Source organism: Rattus rattus, chromosome 16 (genome assembly GCF_011064425.1).
Source record: "Rattus rattus isolate New Zealand chromosome 16, Rrattus_CSIRO_v1, whole genome shotgun sequence".
NCBI classification, from domain to species: domain Eukaryota; kingdom Metazoa; phylum Chordata; class Mammalia; order Rodentia; family Muridae; genus Rattus; species Rattus rattus.
The window spans coordinates 7,531,077-7,551,591 of NC_046169.1; the positions used below are offsets into that span (position 1 = coordinate 7,531,077).

Sequence of the window (20,515 nt, forward strand, 5' to 3'; positions counted from 1 at the left end):
AGATTTTGTCAAAGTGGATTTTAGTTTTAAGCTCTAAAGACCACACCAGATTGCTACCTACGACCTGTTAAGAGTGGCACTTAGTCTGCTGGTGTCTGAGGGCTGTCCCCTGGGAAAAAGGAGGCCGCATTTGCTTCTCCCTCAAACATTATCCTTTTCTACCCTTCCAACTGACAGGGCTTCAGCTGTACCAATCTGGATGCTAAAGAGAAGTGAGACCGGATTTGGGCACATCTCAAATATTAAACAACTTTAAAAATCAAATTAGAGGTTTTTATGAAAGCTGTTTAAAGTGGCAACTACTTCATAGGCTTGTACAGCCATCACTGGAGATGGCGCCAAGGCAGTTCCTACAACAGACTGATGTATTAACTCCCAAAGGTTGAAATTAATTCTTTAAGCAGCCCCCCACCCTCTGACACACAAGCCAGATGCTACTGCTGAAATGGCAGGCCATGACATGAGAGGTAGCAGACTCCTAGTATCTAAGATGAGGCAACTCAGCACTAGAAGGCAGACAACTGGGAGGTGGGTGCAGGACAGAATCTACTGCTACACGCTGACCCCTCCTGACAGTCTCCTCAACAGCCTCCAGCGAGTTCCTGAACCAGTGTGCCTCCCTATCTAGGTCGTCATCACCACCACCACCACCATGTTATTCAACAATGAAATTCTGACATCTTCATCATGATCACAGGGGCAGCTGGTGATGTGCCAAAAGTGAGAGTAACCCTAACACTGTACCTAGCGAGTTTGATGCTATGATGCTGCCCAGAGGGGTAGAACTGTCTCCCTACACTTGGGTAATCAATGGTGGGTCTGTCTCTGTGGAGTCAGGCAGTGATTCCATAGTGAGGGAAATGGGTCTAAGCCTCACCATGCATGTCTTTTCCTTAGCCCCATTTTGCATTTCTTCCCATCAAACCTGTCTTCCTAAAAGACAAATGTGATTATGTCACCTCTGTTTTGGGGATCTGCTATGGTAGCATAGATACTACATGAAAATTAGGAGAACCAGAACAGAAAATGATGCAGCCTGTGACTAGAAGCAGGCAGTATCTATTGGTTTTAGATAGGATCTCCTGTATCCTGGGCTGTCATCAGAATCATTATACAGCTTCGAATATTATCTACTAACCCCCTCCTCCTTTAACAAAACCAGGTTTTTGTGGTAGTGGGCATAAAACCAGGACACTGTACCCTGGGCAAGCACACTATAAACTGAGTTACATCCCAACCACAGAACTAGGTTTTTAAAAAGTTTCTGTGAATAAGGTTTAGGAGAACAAGTGTTAAAGTAACAATGGATCATTTTCTCAAAAACGCTTAGATAATTCTTGATATTTTCATTAAAACATTCCTGTAATGGCTGGAGAGATGGCTCTGCAGTTAAGAGAATGGGTCTGTGAGGAGGAGGTCAGGGCTTGGACCCTGGCACCCGCAAAGCAAACCGGGCGTCTCACATACCTTAACTCCACTCCAAGAGGGCAGAGACAGGAGTGGCTAGGACTGGCTAGCTTCTATCCTCTCTATCCTCGGGCTCAGTGAGAGAGAGAGACCCTGCCTCAAAGGACAGATGGAGAATGACAGGTAAGGATACCTGACTGCTACCCTCCTCTTGCCTCCCTCGAGAGCTTGTGCTCTCTCCCTACACACACTCACATGTGTGCGTACACACACACACACACACACACACACACACACACACACACACACACTATGGTACACATGGCACCTGGGAGAGTTTCTCTCATATACACGCCCCACTCCTGTGTCTCCTGTTCTTTGGGTAGACCATGACCTCTCTGACTCTAATTGCTGTGCCATCCCCAAGGGATTTTTCCTGTGTGTTATCTGACAAAATTGCATTTTCCTTCTTTCTCCCTGACAGAAATAACAACGAAAACATTCTGAGTGCAAACAGTTCAAGCTATAATGTCACACAGAGTCTAAGTCTCTTTTACTGTCCCCTCCTACCCACAACAAAGCCTACCAGTTCTTCTAAAGATACAAGCAGATTAACTGCTTTGGTTTGATGGAGTAGAGCATGCTCCTGGCCAGCCCTAAACAATTATGTGCCTATTGTGCAAAAGCACGATCCCAACTACAGGTCCTGAACAGCCTGAAACAAGTCTGCCTCTATCTAGCAAAGGTACAAGCAATCACAACCACTCCCCTGTGATCTTGAGCGAAATGGGAAGACTTCTCTCCTTAAAACATTTTCTTACCCAGGTAGCAGACCCTCAAAGCCACAAGAATGAGCAATGGCCTGGCATCAAGTAAAGGGAAAAACCTATTTGGCTTCACCTTAAGCTTCTTTTTATTCTTCAAACCAAAAACCAACCAACCAACCAACCAACCACCAACCAACCAACCACCAACCAACCAACCAACCAACCAAGGTCTCCCTATACAGCCCCAGCTGTCCAGAAACTCACCCTGTAGACCACGCTGGCCTTGAACGCAAGAGATCCACCTGCCTTTCTCTCTCAAGTACCTGGCCAGTTTGCTCGTTTCTTTTTATTCTAACCTTATTGGACTGAACAAGCTCTGAGCCCGAGCTGGAGGACGGCTAGGACTACAGCCATGTAGTCTTCATGAGTGTATGAGGCGTGACTATACGAATAGTTGACGAAGATGTCAAGATCTGGCCTTGTATGTATTCACAGTCAAATTCCTTAACTTTTAAAATTAAGATTTAGTTTATATATGAGTGTTTTACCCACAGATCTCTGGGATTGGAGTTACAGATGGTTATGAGTCACTGTGTGGCTGCTAAGAATCAAACTTTGGCTGTCTCCAAGAACAGTAAATGCTCTAAACCGCATTTCCTCAGCCCCTACTATTACAAGTGTCTTTGCTACTTTACTCCCTACCTGGTATAAAATCTGAAACCAGTCTTGGGTCTAAAGGTCCACTTGATTTAGTTTTTCTCACAATTTCTTTCTTTCTTCTTTCCTTCCCTCTATTCCTCCACCCCCCCACCCCCCCACCCCCTGTTGCTAGGCTGTCCTTGAACTCTTGGGCTCATGGGATTCTCAGGCCTTGCCTTTCAACTAATGGGACTACCTACCAGTGTGCACCTCTCAGAGCTTAGCTTTTTAACGGGTTTCAGAGTCAACCTGGACACGGTGTATCTGCTGTGTATGTATGTACAGAGAACAGGTGTGTTTTTGACTAGTCTTATCAAATCTTTGATGCTATTGCTTAGTACTGAGAAAGCTTCCAAAAGATCTGATAGGTAATTTTATTTCATTATCCAATAGCATCTTAAGATAATAACCTAGTCCCCAATAAAACTAGTTTCTTTCCTTCGTGTGTGTCAGTAGTAGAATCTATGAATTTGGCTCTACAGCCAAGACCTCCTTCCAAGCAGTACTAGATGGAACCATATCTGTGGTAAGTATTTTTTATAGAGTGCTAAGGTCACCTTGAAAGATGAGGAACTTTGCTGGTGACATTCTGAGGGACATACACTCCATGGACATACACTCCATGGAAACCAGATGTCCTTTCACCTTAAGAAATCCTCACATCCTGGCAGTGGCATCCAGCATGGCCATGTTATTTATGAACAGACATGGAAACAGGGCAAGCATCACTGCATAGTGGGTAATGACAAGAACTCACGGGCATGGCTGTATGAAGCTACAGCGCCTTCCTGTTGAGAACATTAACTGATTGTAATAAACAGAGCGTGACCTCATTTACGGCTGGATGGCTTGCTGCTGCTGTTTGCTTGCTTGTTTTGCTGTGTGCCTCACCTCCTAACCCAGTATTTCCAACAGGAGATACCTGCACTGTGAACACCACCACTCTTGTTCCCGCACGGACAGCACATCTCTAGGTCCTAAGGCTTCCTATGAATCCTTGCCATCGCGTGTGTGTGTGCATGTGTGTGTGTGTGCACACCTGGCTCACTTTATAGATGAGAAGAATGGAGCTTGTTGAGTGGGAGTAAAGCTCAATACAAGGACTTGTGTCTACCAAGTGCAGGCCATGGGTTTGCTCCCTAGCAGCACAGCAAGATGAAACACAGACACCGTGAGTGGCTGGTCCTTCCCAAGGCTACTGAGGTAAGAGGTGGAACCAAGATTCAAACACACCTCAAGTGTGAGTCAACGGGAGGGCTTGATTTTTCCTCTAGTGACGGAAGCGCCATCCTCCTACTGATCCTTCACTTCCCTTTAGCGTCCTGTCTGGCTCTCTCCCGGGCTGTACCCATCTCTTCAGTTCCCTTCTTTTTGGCATTTGATTTATAAAGACAAAGGCAAGTTTCGTGCCATAAACTGCATTTTATAACTAAAAGATGACCGTCATATACCAGCGTGTATGCTTAGGAGAGCAAACCAGACACAGCAAGGATGTGCAAGCAGGCAATATGGCTATCCCTCAGGAGGTCTCACAAGAGTTAACCAAGCACGCGAGGGAGAGACTAAGGCACTTGTATAGAAGATACCTTTCAACCTAAAAGTGTACAAATCTATGAAGCTGGAGAAAATTAAAAAAAATTTTTTATTTCAAATTATGTTTCTATGAAGAGATATTTAGGCAAAGTCAAGAGAAATTAATCTTCCGCATCCCCTACTTTATTGTTAAATTTTATGCACGCTAAGTGGTATTGATTTAAATTATAAGCTTATCTGTAATTCAGAAAGAATGAAAATTCAAAACTGTGAGTTTAGAACTTAAAATATTAATTACTTTAGGACAAGGTTAGAAATCCTCAGAGTACACACACACTGACAGCATAAAAACCCATTGGTCAGTTACGCAGAAGTTAAACCAGGGCAAAGGGACGCTGTGACAACTGTGCAAAGGGAAGCCAAGCCCCGCACGTGCGCTGGAGTCACAGAGCAGTCATCTCCGCGCAGCAGGCTGCTCTGAGGCACTGACTGCATCTAATTGTACTTGACGTAATTTTAGTTTATTAAATCTAAAAAAATTAAATCCTGTGTGCTAACTCAAACAACATTTACATTACAAAAATTAAGTAAACTACACAAGTAGATTAAGGGATTTTATAATATAACCAGACTCTGAATTTGCTTCTGTGGGAACACTCACCTTTCCCCTCTATTTGATTATTTCTCACAAACTGAAAAACACCTAATCAAAGATTTCTGTGGCTCTGGGATTTAAAACAGATTCCGAACAGTGTGAGAAAACTGGATTTATCACTGATTTTGTTGTTCCTATGTGTACACATGCCCATGTTGGTCTAGGTGCATTGTGTGGGGTGTACACTGTATGGGGCGCATGTGCAGGCCTTTCCAGGGTGCGCGATCCTCCTTAACTTCTAAGACAGAAGCTCTCATTGGCCCAGAACTTACACCCATGTCCACTGCCTTAGGGCTCAGATTGTAGGTTATATACACCACACTCCTGGCTCCTTTACTGGGTGCTAGGGGATGGAGCTCAGCCCCTCGTGCCTTAGGACAGGTACTTTATCCGAGCCTGAGAAGACTTTAAACTACAGTGTCCCTTTCACGACTAGGTTCCTCTCCTTCTGTAAACCTTTGGAAATCTGGACTAGAACAACCACCTAAGGTCTGACGATCGCTAAAACATTAGACTGCACGGTTTATTTCTTAATCCTTTCTGTTTGTTTTGTTGTTTCTCGAGGCAGTTTTTCTGTATAATAGCACTGGCTATCCTGGACTCCCTTTGTTGACCAGGCTTGCCTCAAACTCACCTGTCTCTATCTCCTGAGTGCTGGGACTAAAGGCGTACTTCACCATGCCTGTTTTTTTTTTTTTTTTTTAATCCTTTTTAACAGCACAACTGAGAACATTTTTTAAACAGGCTTTAACAGGATAATTCAGAAAAACTTTAAATCATCTTTTGAAAAAGCCCTATTTTATGGTATTTTGTTTATAAATACTATATTTCTGTTTTGTAATAAGAAAAAAGCTGGGTTGGGGATTTAGCTCAGTGGTACAGCGCTTGCCTAGAAATCGCAAGGCCCTGGGTTCGGTCCTCAGCTCCGAAAAAAAAGGAAAAAGAAAGAAAGAAAGAAAGAAAGAAAGAAAGAAAGAAAGAAAGAAAGAAAGAAAGAAAGAAAGAAAGAAGCTGGCCACTCACTGCTACATCATAGTACGTAAGACAGGTTGTGCTAGAGGGACTCTGACTAAGAAAGCCACACTCACTGGTCGTTTGCAGAAACGTCGATCGATGATCATCTACTTTGCTACAAAAGGTGGGAGCGCTCACCTCAGTTCCTTAATGTTATGAAAAGTCCTAAGTAAAGACTGTAACTAACAGTTACAAAGCCTCTTCCTTTCTTCCAAACACTGTTTAAAGGAAATGTTTGCTATCCTCCTGATAATCCTGTCTGCCATGTCCTCAAGGTTCGTGTTATACATGCATCAGAATTCTCTCCACTGTAAGGCTGAGTATCAGTCCAGTGTGTGTACACGCTGCACTGTTAGATGTGCTCCTCCATGGATGGCCATTTCTGTCACTTCTACTTCTTTGCTATTGTGGATAATGGTTCTAAAGGTAAGAGTTTTTTATAGGGCTGAGGAAATAGCTTAATTCTAAGGACATGAGTTCAAATCCCAGAACCTACATGAAAAGCCAAGTATGGTGGTGGTATGTGCTAATAATTCTAGCTCTGAGCCAAGCTGGTGAGAGGCCCTGTCTCAAACAAGAAAGCGGAGGCTAGCCTGATGGCAAGCTGGTGAGAGGCCCTGTCTCAAACAAGAAAGCGGAGGCTAGCCTGATGACAAGCTGAGGCTGAGCTTTGGCTTCCAAGAGCACCTGCAAACTCAGAACACACAGAAGCTAAGCTCTAGCCTCTAGGAGCACCTACGCAGAGACAGGGGGGAGGGGAGGGACATGATTTAAGTGAACAGAAGTGAGGAGCTGTCACTCATTCCCACAACAGCCTCATCACTTTACATGCCCACCAGAAATGCAAAAGGGTCAAACATCCTTATCGATATCTGCAAAAGTTCCCACGAGCTCCTCTTCTACCATAGTCATGTGGAAAATCTCGACCCCACACTCCTGATTATAGAAAACCAGGTAAAAGTAAGAAACATGAAAGTAACTTACCCCAGTTACTTCATTAGAGCTCTGGGAATGTTTGTATTAGAAGATTAGTGGTTCAGCATGGCTGGGCCACAGTGCCCAGGTGTCTGAGTCAAGCATTATTGTAATTATTTCTATGAATGTACTTTTGGATGAGATTAACATTTAAATCAGCAAACATGAGTTAAACAGACTCTCCTCCCGCTACAGTTGTGAGACTGAAAGGTCTATGTACTAAAGACCTGGAACCACTTCTGGGAGGTGGTGGGTCCTTCAGGTGAGACCCAGTGGGAATCCTTGTCATGGCACACTAGAGCCTCAGCTCCTCCCTTTCTGCTTCCTTCCCCATCTCTCATTCCCTATTACTTCCACCTAAACCCAATCAGGGGCCCAAAGCAAGACAGCCCATCTATTATGAACTGGAGTTTCAAAGCGATAAGCCAAAACACATCTGTCTTAAGTTAATCATGCCAACTACTTTATCACAGCTGTGCAAAGCCAGTCCCTCCTTGCCATGAGAATTCATTTAATCAAACGACGTCTGATAGGAAAAGACTGACTGTGAGCAACAATGCATGGCCTAGCAGATGGGTGGGCTCCCATGTCCAATTTGTACTCTAAATCTCCCTGGCTTGCAGCATATCCTGCAGATTTGGAACAATGAGGCTTCTAAAATGCATGAACCAATTTCCTAAAATAAACAGCTTTCTCCACATCCTTACACCGACACCCCGTGTGCTCTGCTGCTCTGGGAAAGCCTAACAAAGACAGGAGCAGCAGAGCCAGGACTGTAATTACTACAAACATTCTCACTGCCAAGAAGTGGGGACAGAAGAGAGAGGAGCCCAGCACAGGGAGAGGCAGGGCACAGGCTCAGGCACCTTTGTCTCAATTTCTCTCCACTCCATGTAACTGGAGACTCTACTGTTCTACTATGAAAAGGCTGGTTTAGCTGCTTCCTTCCTACCCATTTCCCGGGAACACTCACGCAGTGAACATGTAGCCTAATATTAGAGCACTCTGGCATGTACAAGGTCCTGGCTTCAACTCCCAATACTACAACAAGAAACTAACAAAAACACACCCATGCAAATGCAGTCACATCGCCCACGCGGGCTCCACAAGAATGACTCTGTAATTCCTACCAAAATCAAGTCTGAGCCACCTTCCTTGGCTATGTGACGATTAACGATGACAATATAAATCTTCACTTACCAAGCAAGAGCATTAGTTGTAAAAGCTCAGTATTTACATCTATCATCTCAACAAAAGAATGTTTCCACTCTTGTTTTTGAGAGCAAATATGGCCAGGATAGCTTCAAAATTATGATCCTCCTGCCTCTGCCCTTTGGGTGCTGGGATCACAGGCATGTTCAAACCAGTATTTCTAGTAATAAGAATCCTGATTTTAATTAAACAGGAAGTTCAGTAAGTCCTTGGTTATTATCAAAGGGTGTTTTCAGGTGTGTGCATCAGTTATCCACCTTACCAAGGGGTTTGCTGTGGCAAGGAGGAACATCCATCAACTGGTCAAAGTCCTAGTATTAGTAATGTACACATGTTTCAGGCATCACTGCCACCTCTTACCAGGCTCACTCGAAAGGCAGAGACTACAATGCCTGTATTTATTCTGATGAATGCTTCATCTGCATGTAATGTCTAAAATTGGGAAGCTAAAAGCTGTGTGTGTGTGGCTTCTGACCAGTCTGAGGATAAATATTTTATTATCACAGTATCGGCATCATACATAGCTACTTTGAAAAACTGCAGAACCCAAATTAAATCCAAATTTTAACTTTTAGCTGACAACAAGTGCTTACACTTTTAAAAATGGAGTCTTTCACTCAGAAAGCAAGGTTTGAGAGGTTGGCACCTGAATAGTGACCAATCTGAAGGCAGCCTGCCATGCTAATCAGACAATGGCTCTAAGATACAGGACAGATGGATGCTTAAAAACAGCACTGACTCGGGGGTTGGGGATTTAGCTCAGTGGTAGAGCGCTTGCCCAGGAAGCATAAGGCCCTGGGTTCGGGTCCCCAGCTCCAAAAAAAAAAGAACCAAAAAAAAAAAAAAAAAAAAAAAACAGCACTGACTCGTCCAACAGAGGACATCAAAGACACCTCACTCCAAGTAAGGAAGCCACAGAGGTGTTGCCAAATGAAGAACATTCCAGATATATAACTAGCCAGCTAGTGTGTTGGACCTGGAGGGCTAATGGTGGGGCACAGTGCCTCAGTCTAGAGGGCCTTACTAAGACGGCTCAGCACTCTAGCAGGCTATGGCAACACCACAAACTCTTGGTATTCGTCATTATTATTTGGACAGCGTCTCCAATGAACTTTTTGTTGCTTGTGTCAAGGTGCCTTGGCCTTCTAAACCCTTCCTTCTTAAGAGGGCCCTACCAGGGCTAGAGAGATGGCTCAGTGGTTAAGAGCACTGGCTGTTCTTCCAGAGGTCCTGAGTTCAGTTCTCAGCAACCACATGGTGGCTCACAACCATCTGTAATGAGATCTGATACCCTCTTCTGGTGTGTCTGAAACAGTGACAGTGTACTCATATGCATGCATATATATATATTAAAAAACAGGCCCTACCAGAACCTTCTGAAAGAGGCTACTCTTCCCTAGCCCACGTCACAGAGCATTTCCACATCTCACAAGAGCTTCTCCAAACTAGTCCACACTGCAAGCAGCCAAGTGGAAAACTTAAACACTCATTAAGAAAGCCGGTCGGATTTGTTGAAAATGGATTTTTTTTTAAGTGAAGAGAATTATTTTAAAAAAACAAAACAAAACTAAGCAAACTATAGAGCTCTTCTAGTGTAACTGGTTCTGTGAGAACAACGACCTTCCACTGGGGCTGTCATTCTCTTACAAGTATGATAAAAGCTGGTAGGACAAATCAGACAGGAAAAAAAAGAAACATTTTTGTTAAATAAACTATTTCTGGGGTCTGAAATTATCTTCAACTTCATAAAGAACCTGAATCTTATTTTTGTTCCGTAAGCTCACTGTTTATAAGCACGATATTTCAACTCTACTAAGTTTGCATAAGGAAAAGGACTCAAGGAATTTCTTTGTTCCTGGTCTTAAAGGTTCTGTAAGCGTGAAAGCCAAGACAAAGTGATTTCTGTCCAACGTTCAGGACAGGATTACTTCCTACTGCTGCAGAAGGCAGAAGCTGACTGGAATCTCTCATCTAAGACCAGAGACGGAATGAACACCACAGTGCAGCAGCCCTGTGGCTTCGCTTCCGCCCCTGAGTCTGTTCCTGTGTCCACACGTGGTCAGAGGTGAAATCCTGCTCTGCAGGTAACTGTTTAAAAAGAAAGCGCAGCTGTAAGGCTGACTTCAGTTACCACCGTTAGGAGAAAACTAAAAGAGCACATTTACTTATGCAAAAAGAAAGCAATTCACGTAATTCAAACCTATGAAGACACGATGACTAACAACATATTAGGTTTTTAGAGACAAGGCTGGGAAACAGTTCAGTGGTGAAATCCTGCCGCACATGCAGAAGGAGCTGACTTCCAGCACCCATTCAAAAGCTAGTGCAACTCTAAGTCCACTGCAAGAAATAAAGGGGACAGAGGGTACCTAGGGCTGCCCAGGGCTCGCTGGCTGTCTAGTCCAGTGCAAACAGCCAGAGGTAGGTTCAGTAAACATCACTAAGCTAACAGGGAAGAAAGCAATAGGGGAGTTAGCTGACTGCCACCTCCTATCAGTGCACCCTCACATCAGGGTGCATCCTACCAACCACATAAGGACAATTCACACAGGGGACTGGGGCACACTCATGCACCACCGTCAGGCCTACTCCCCTACGGCTCAATTTTCTACAGACAACAGGAAACGTGCCTGCTATAAACACACTTCCTGGTTGAACCTAGCGGTGGATCCACTCACCAAATCCCTGTGCAACACCCAGTTGGCATGAAGATAGTGAATCCCATCTAGGATCTGGTACAACAGTGACTTCACCATTCCCCGAGGTAACTGAACTGGCTTCTTGTTGGCTTTCGAAGCTCTGTGAAACTTAATTATATGCTGAAAGAAAGAAAACACCATAAGAAGCTTTACAAAGAGAGAAAGGCAATTTGGATATTTTCTTATCAGAAAAGGCAGTGCGAGATCACCCAGGACACCTACGACACCACAGCACAGCAAACAAGTAACATTCGCAATAAGCTCTCCCTAAGAACCAAGGGTAAGGCTCCATCTTCAAGGGATGTGACAGCATCTCAGAAAATGAAAGCCGAGGGGATGGGGGAACGGACGGACTAGGGTGCTCCTCATTTTAACATATAATTAAAAGTTAATTACATCTGGGGTGCTATAGGCCTGTTTAATCTGGCAGGAATCTCCAAGAACAGAACCATTCTTTTAAGATTCAATAAAGAGGGGGAAAACAAAATTCTGATTGGCCAATATAGCACAGGTGTGATACCCATGGGTTATAAATAGTCGGGGATGTGTTTCAGTAAAACACACCCAGCATACAGAAACTAAAGAAAAGATAACAAGTAGACAGCCAGTTCGAGCTGGATATAGGTACAGTTAGAATTCAGATAAGGAGGAGCCTGCCTGGTACCCTCACAAGCTTTCTCTGTACACATGACCAGGCAACCAGAGAGAAATAAAGTACAACTTTATAAATTAAGCACGATAAAAATAAATGTACACTAATGTCTCGGGCTCTCGATGAGCTTCTTCATTTTCTGTGGAACCCCTCACACTTCAGGAAAACCTCAGTCATCTCTGCCTCAGACACCAAGACACTCATCGCTAACACACACTACACAGAGGCTCTTCAGTATCAAGGGACTCCTGTGGTTAAAAACCAAAAAGCAAAAAACACAATGAGAGGAGAAATGTGATACTTAACACTCCCTCCCTGACGTTAGACAGAATCCACTGATAAGGAATAACTAGTGAGCTGTGAAGTAAGGAGCTGTATTTCCTAAGGGGGAAATGTAGCGAAAGTCGGGAGGGAGAAGACAAACATACTCACGGATGCGCGCCTGTCTGTATTTAGACACCTTAAGTTTCTGGTCAATCTTTTACCTCAGACATTATTTAATAACAGAATATGTGTACCTATCGTAAAATGTGATAACAATCAAGGCTGTGTCAGGAGAAGAAGATCCCATGGCTCTCCAAATGCAGTAACCATAGGTTTAAAGAGAGTGCATTTAAGAACTAAAAGCTTCAAGCTTCCCAGAGTAAACACCAAGGAAAGGAGGTGAGATAACTGAAGGGGTATTTCTTGAGGTCACACTTTGAATATTATAGTGATTTTTCTAAAAAATGAGTATTTTAAAACTAAACATAAAACTAAATATAAATAGATAAAGCCCTGTGGGATGGTAATTTTTCACCTGCATTTTCTTCACATTTCACATTTATAAATCAAATACACGGTAGGTACGTGAGCTATAAATTTCACCGACGCAAATGATTTTTAAAACAACTCTTAATTGAGTTTTGCTGCTCTATGTCAGCCAGCCCACATAGAATATTCCAGTTAAAAGGGGAAAAAGTTTTAAGTTTTAGGGAAGTGAGCGGTCATTTTTAAAGTAATGTTAAGAATATTCATTTGCCTTCAGTAAAATTAGTAAAATGACAGAATTATAAATTACTTATACATATATGCTACATAGTTTATACGTAGAATTAAGTATTATCCCCAAGCCTACTGGAAGCCATACTGAACGTAACAGAGAGCTCTATGTCCTGCTGTCCTATCCTGTACAGTTTGTGACCCACTGAGTTCAATTAAGGTTAGCTGCATGGACGTAGGAGATAGGGAGGCAGATGGTTTTACTTTGTCTGTGTAAGACAAAATGCATTTGCGTTCTTATCAATACAGTATGAGCCTTTCACAATACTGGCTAAACCAGTAAACTCTGAGTCCTCATTGAAGAAATCTTCGAATATACCATTTGGATCTGTCTGTTTGGAAATGTTGTAAGCCAGACAAGCCTAAAACCAAGCCCACAAGAAACACTGCCGTCTACTTCTGCGCTGATCTCACTTTGTAGTGTGGCTCTCATCGCAGTGACTGTCTTTTCCTATGCAAAAGGATGGCAAGTCAGACAGTAAGACATCATTGCCAATGAAGATGGGATGTATTACATTAATTATCAGTTGTGAATAACCAGGGAGTGATCAATAAGCTTCCCATGCTTAGCTACTCAACTCGTAACCCCCTCAGAACTGTTAGGAGAACTTCCTGCATCACAGAACAAGGCAGGGACAGTGATTGGACACGGCTATGCTTTTATAGCACGCTCACCCAGAAGTACTATTTCATTTTAAATTCCTTCACACTACAGAGTAAAGGAAAGGATGTAAGGTCGCCTTTCCAAATGAAAACTATCAGGAAGCAATGCTTTCCCGCCACTGTTCATAGTCCTCTTACTTCTTTCCCATCGGTTACAAAGGTCAAAACACCAGGATCAAAAGAAATACTGGAGAATCTCTCTAGCCTGAAAACCCAAAATGCTTCAAATTTCAGAACTTTTTGAAAGCTAACATGATTCCACAGAGTGAAACTTTGTTTCACATACAAGATTATTATAAACAATGCATGAAATTTCCTTCAGGCTATATGTATAAGGTAAATATGAAATTAAAACACAAGTGAGCTTCAAGTTTAGACATGATGTCAGTCTCCAAGAGGTCTTATTAAATAGGTGCAAGTAAGTGCCCTCTTATCTGAAACATCAAAACTCTGAGACACTTCTGCTGTCTAGCATTTTGGTAAGGGAGCTCAACCCACTGAACAAAGCAAAAGCCTCCAGGCTGGGAATACATCGACTGTTACTCTGTAAGGTGATTTCTAGTGCAGTGGAAGCTGTTTAGTCACTCTCAAGCCTAACTGAAAACAATGGCCTATCTACCAGCAGTCCACCTTACCCAGAGGTCATGTTCAGCATAGTCAAAGAGAAGCCATACTTTCCGATCAGCATGAGACAGAAACACCTTCTGAAGAGAGATGACGTTTGGGTGCTTAAGCTCTCGAAGTAACTACAAAACAAAGGAGATCCATTCAAAATTTAACACAAAATACTACTACTACTACTACTACTACTACTATTACTACTACTACTCACACACACACACACACACACACACACACACACACACACGCACACACCAAATTAGGTGTGGTAGTGCATACATGTACACAAGGATATAACATGTCTGCTACCGCCGTGGCAGCCATTTCTACCTGGCTGCTAGGAAGTGAACAAAGGTCTCAGATTATGAATGCTCAAGCAGAAAGATTACTTGATACCAGGAATCCACAGTTAGCTTGGGCAACAAAGCTGGGCTCCATCCCAGACACTACCCAGCCACCCACCCACCCAGATCAGCTGCAACGTAAAAGCAATGTAAGTCAATGCTCACTGATACTAAGCATTCAATCAGCACCCACTCAGTATGACTGCTACACAGGTGCTTCATGACAGAAAAAGACACTGAAAAGAGGGTAACAGTAAATCTGTCATTTGCTGCTTGACTTGGTTTTAACTTTTTAATCAAGATTACAGTTTTAGCCACTTTAAAATCTACAAATGGGTGGCATTAAATATAAGTGTTGTAGAACCATCACTACTATTTACACATTTTTAAACATTCCAAGTAGAAAATGCTACCACTGATCCAGCTCTAGGTAAACTCTACTACCTGTCCCTAAGAGTTCCTGTGGTAGACACCTAGCCATGGTGGGTTCTCATAACACCTCATCTTCCTCATGTGCGCAGGCACGGACCTGTAACCCCCCAGTGGGAGGAAGGAGAGCTCTGGCTCACTCCTGCGGTGCCCATGTGACTGGTTGATTTCATGTGTGCATGTGTATCTGCTACCTGTGGAGCTAGAGAAATAAATCACCGGATGTGGGTTCTGGTGATCAAACTCAGGTCCTCTAGAAGAGCGGCGAGGGCTTTACCACTGAGCGGTCTCCCCAGCCCACCCCTCTCTCCCTCCCTCCCTGAGACAGGATCTCTCAGTGGCCTGGAATTTACCACTGAGGCCGGGCTGGCTGTTGCCCCAGGAATCTGAGCTCCTACCTCCTCCTCTGGCCTGGGATTGTAAGCGCCAGCAGGTACAGCCATGCCTAGCTTTCCTGTAGGTTCTAGGGGTCAAACAGGACCTTGGAAGCGCTTTATCCACCCAGCATCACTCATCCTTCCACATCTGGCTCATTCACACAGAGCTATCTTCAAGGTCCACCCATGTTATAGCACGTAGCAGGGGTTTGGGTTTGATTTTTCCTTTTTTATAGGTAAGAGCATTCATCCCATTATATGGAGACATTCCTCACTCCAGAGGTTTAGACTCTGATAAAGCCATCAGAAACACACTTTAAGACCCGACACGGCAGTGCACATTGGTACTGCCAAGCGGTCAGTGGAGACAGGTGAGTCCCGGGGACTAAACTGGCCTTTAATCTTCACAAAACAAAAAGGGATAGATACAGCCATACCAACTTTATTCACAGAAACCACTTGCTTTTTCAATTTTACCAGTGGGGGAAAATTTTTTAATTTTTTAAATATTTATCTATTTCAATTTTATTATTCACCATGAACCTGATTTACCACAATGGGCATACTTAACTTAAACTTGTACAAAAAAAATATTTAAAAGCACACCACGTCAATATATGCCACTCAGAAATGAGGAAAAAAAATAGGTAGGAAAACTAGTTATATTTTCAAAACAGCAGTGTTTTCTTAAAGAGTTCTAAGTTTGTGGAGTGCATGTGGAGTGCATGTGTGTGCATGTGTATGCATGTGTGTGTACAGGCCAGAAGACAACCTCTGGGGTCATCATCAGGTCTGCTACCCACCTCACCTCCTTCTGAGACAAGGTCTCTCATGGGCTAGAAGCTCACCAGTGCAAGGCTGGACAGCGGGAGGACACAGGGAGCCTCCTGTCTTACTCCCTGAGCACTGCCCTGCCACAGCACTGGCAGTCATTCTACTTGAGTCCCGAGAGCTCAACAGGTCTTAGTGAGGCAAGTATGTTACCAACTACCGTCTCCACCTGACACCATTCCAACATTAACAATTCATAATGCAAAAACAGGTTCTGAATGTACACCTCGAGTACGGTGATAGATTAACCAAACCTGAATTATGACAAATCTATTTCCAAAAAACAATTACACTGTAGACTCTCTCTTTAATTTCAATCTTCCCAAACTCTTAGAAAAAGATGGAAACAGATGCTGAAGTTGAGAAGTATGTTGGGAAAGCAGACTAACCATGGGCCTGCACCATCTGTCAGACACTCTCTGGGATACTGGGGGCCAGCTGATTTCTGCACAGTTGGCCAGAACCCTGAACTAAAGGGATTCCAGTCCACAGGAAACTTTGGTGAGGAATGTGACAAACAGCAAAATGGAAGTGTTGTGAAGACACCTCCCCTGGAAGGTTCTCTCCTCCCTTTTATAAATGCTTCCTGAAGAATGGCTGCACACAATCTAAGCCATGCTGCTGTGTGTCACAGTCTAGCCTGCATAGGGGTGGCAACAGATCACAATGAACAATGGGAATCCTAAGATATTTATTTGTAATAGATATGAAAAAACTGCATGAGTGTGAGCACCTTAGTAAGAGGAGGTGTCAGGGCAAACAAAGATGGACTTGGTTTCTTCCCTTGCCTTTTATTACACGGTCTCCCTGAGTTAAGCCTGTCACTTACAGTCACTGTATGTACATTCAAGTTCATTCCTCTCCCCACCAGATATTATATATACCATTTCATCAGTATCTCAGTACGTACCTCTAAAGCAATCTTTTCTCAACACAATGAAAATCAATAACAACCAGCAATGATAACGTATCCAGAAAAGCCTCATACATCCTCATACATTTATAAAGTAAGCAACTGATTTCTAAGTAACTAATGGATACAAAGAAAGAAAAAAAGAAAACTGAAAATATTCTGTACTATAATAAAACAATAAAACATCACAAAACGTGTGGCATGAAAGTAAAACACAGGTTGGAGGGAATTATAATTTTAAATATTTATAGTAGGAAAGAAGAGTTTACAAGCCAATAAACCACTTAGCAAAATGGAGAAGCACAAGCCCAAAATAGAAGAAAAGAGGTAAGAGGAGTGGAGGAAACAAACGCTCATGAATCAACAGCAACAGACAGGAAAGAAAAATGAACAAACACGGTGATAATCAAGCAGAATCTCAGTTTTTAACTGGCATACATAAAGACACTAATTCCAGCCATACAGAACTGTTAACTTTATATAATAACTGATATTCATTAACCAGAATGAAATGACAACAGGAGCTCTAAGAATCAGTGATAGCACAAATAAATAAATGTAAACTCTACAAGAACTTCAAGTCTCCTTTTTTTAAAAATGCACTTTCTGGAAATACCTAAAACGAAAAAATATTTATCGGTTTTCAATTCATTTGATGGCAAATACAGCAGAGACCTACACAGTTGACTCCTACATCAGCTGATGTGGTAACAAGAGCTTCACTTACTGCTATCTCTCTGCATGCCGACATAGAAATTCCAGTTCCTTCTATTTGTTTTAAAGCGTAGTCTTTATCGTCCTTCCTGTAAAAAAAAAGTTATTTGAATACACAGGTTACTCTGTGTTTGCATGCACTTTAATAAAGCACTATATAAAAACCAAATCTTGTGTTTAATACTGTTGTTAGAGAAGAAAATTGACAAATGCAGGCCACGGCAGTTACCTGGGGAGGGTGGTAAGACCACTAGAATGTGCCTTCCCCGCAATGTGCAGCCTTGTCCAGGATTCCAACTAGTTGTGGAGGACACAGTCAGACACCCTGCTCGGATGCCTAAGGACAAGTTTCCTTCTGAATGAAGCGTGGCTCCTGTGCTGGCTGGTCTATGTCAACGTGACACAGACTAGAGTCATCTGAAAGGAGGGGGCCTTAATTGAGAAGACGCCTCCTTAAGACCTGGCTGTAAGGCATTTTATTTCCTTAATTAGTGATGAATGGAGGAGAACTCTACAGGACCACCCGTCTGCCTATGAGAAGGGAGGCTGAGTGCTCGCTTCCGCAGCACATACTAAAGGAGAAGGCAGACTGAGCAAGCCATGGGAAGCAAGCCAGTAAGCACACCCCTCTGCATCAGCTCCTGCCTCTGGGTTCCTGCCCTGTTTGAGTTCCTGTACTGACTTTCTTCAATGATGCACAGCAATATGAAGTACAGGCCAAACAAACCCTTTCCTCCCCAACTTGCTTTCTGGTCATGGTGTTTGTCACAGCAATGGAAACCATAACTAAGATGGTTTCTAAAGCCAGTATAGATGCCAATGCATCAGAGAAGTTCAGATACATCGGCAAAGTAAAAAATCGCTGTCATTTTAGAACATACTATAATCACACCCCAATAACAGTTCAGGCCACACTCAAGTACCTTCCAGAGTCATTCTCTCAGCACCTATTTCTAAGTGTTATGTATCAAGAACTGTGCTAAAAACTGGAGTTACACCAGCGCTCTATCTCTTAGAGCTTCGTGTATTTACATCCTAAGTAAGCAATCTGCCGTAACACAATGCAAGTGCTTGGACAGGTCACATATAAGCCAGAGACATAACCCAGGGGTTACTCTGACAGAAGACCTATGCGAAGACTTCTCAGAAGTATCATCGAGCTGGGGTAATGGCTCAGGGCTTGGGCACTCTGATACCCTTTATTTTCCTGGATACTACTGAGGAGCCTGAAGAAGATCAAGGAACAGAAAAGTTGGGGAATGTTCACTTTGATGACTTTCATGACTTGTATTAAACTGAAGACAAGCTCACAGCATAACAGGAAATGCAGAGGGGGATCCAGTGAGGGCTGGAAATGCAGAGGGGGATCCAGTGAGGCTGACTGGATCAACCCTTGTAAAACCAGCTAAGGCCACTTAAGGCTTCACTTTAAGTTGTTATTAAAACTCACATTGCTTTATCCTTTTCTTTTACAATGTATTATACCAAATCCTCAGGTAAACAAATCTCAATTATTCAACTAGGACACTGTTTCCCTATTTCCCATGGGGAAACAACTTTATGATAAAGGATTTTACAATGTACTTCATAATAAAAGTTCCACAGGTCTCATCATATGAGAAAGGCATTAAGCATAACTGTACTAATACTAAGTCTGGATGGTTTTTCAAAGTCTGAAATAAGTAAAGACATAACAATAAACTCACTAGCAAGTCTACTGAACATATTTATATGGTGGGGAGGTTAACTGATCAATGTTATACAATACATTCTGCTCTGCCCGAGGCAGAAGATTAACCCACCAAGGACAAATAATGAGAAAGGCACAGAAATACTGAGCTCAAAAGACTCGCTCATTCTCCTTCTTAATATCTTATTCTAGCTTCATCTTGGGTGCTGTGACAAATTCTATGACCAAAAGCAACTTAAGGGGAGGAAAAGGTTTACTCCAGCTTACAGGATCCAGCCATCACGGAAGGAAGTCAGGCAGAAACTCAAGCAGGAATCTGAGACAGAAATTCGGAGACCTGCTGCTTGTTGGCCCCTCACAGGCTCACGGTCAGCTGCTGCTGCTGCTGCTGCTGCTGCCGCCGCCGCTGCTGTTTTGCTTTTTTTAAAGATTTTTATGTGTGTGTGTGTAAATAAGAATATGTACACATACACGAGTGCCTGTGGAGGCCGGAAGGCATCACAGTGCTGTGAGCTGAACTCAGGTCCTCTGTAGAGCAGTAGTGCTTTTACTGCTCAGCCACGCCTCCAACCCTTAGCTAGCTTTCTCATGTGACCCGGGACCCCCTGCGCAGGCCTCCCACGTTATAACTAAGACAGCCCTCTGCAGACACAGTTACACATCAATCTGATCTGGCCAATTCCTCAACTGAGACTCTTGCCTTTGGTCCTACCTTTGAGACAGGATCTCACTTGGCAACCGTGGCTGGCCTGCGCTTGACTTATAGACTAGGCGACCTTAAACTCGCAGAATCTACCTGTCTCTGCCACCCGAGTGCTGAGATTAAAGGTATGTGCCACCACGTCCTACTATCTACACAATTTTAAATTAAAAAGATTTACTTACTGGTTTCAGTAATGATCAATGTAAGCAGTCAAATTATAAATAAATGCTAGTATAGCATTCTAAGTACAGCTAACACTTGAACAACATGAGTTTGAGTTCTGCAGGTCCATTAATATGCAATTTTCTTAATATTTACATGAGTATGAAAAAGTTGCAGATGAACTATGTAGCCTAGAAATATTACAAAAATTAAAATATTAGGTACACTATGAATGCATAAAGTATCTGTAGACTATAGCTTGTCTACTACTACTAAATACATACATATATTACAAAAGTTAAAACTTATACAAGCTCTGCACTAATTCTAAACTATGTAAGATCATCAAAGACTGAGGGCTGTCCTCAGATGTAGCCTAGAGCTGAAGCTCTGTGTAGAAGTCTAAGACCCATC

The 20,515-nt window shown here is 42.9% G+C and overlaps 1 protein-coding gene across 1 annotated transcript in view; it reads right to left on the reverse strand.

Moving 5' to 3' along the window:
• The window catches only part of Cdk8 (cyclin dependent kinase 8), a 63,670-nt gene that overhangs the window by 19,626 nt on the left and 23,529 nt on the right, over positions 1-20,515 (reverse strand). Inside the window, 3 exon segments of the mRNA XM_032887271.1 lie at positions 10,941-11,081; positions 13,953-14,063; positions 17,560-17,635. Coding sequence (XP_032743162.1) covers positions 10,941-11,081; positions 13,953-14,063; positions 17,560-17,635 — 328 coding nt within the window.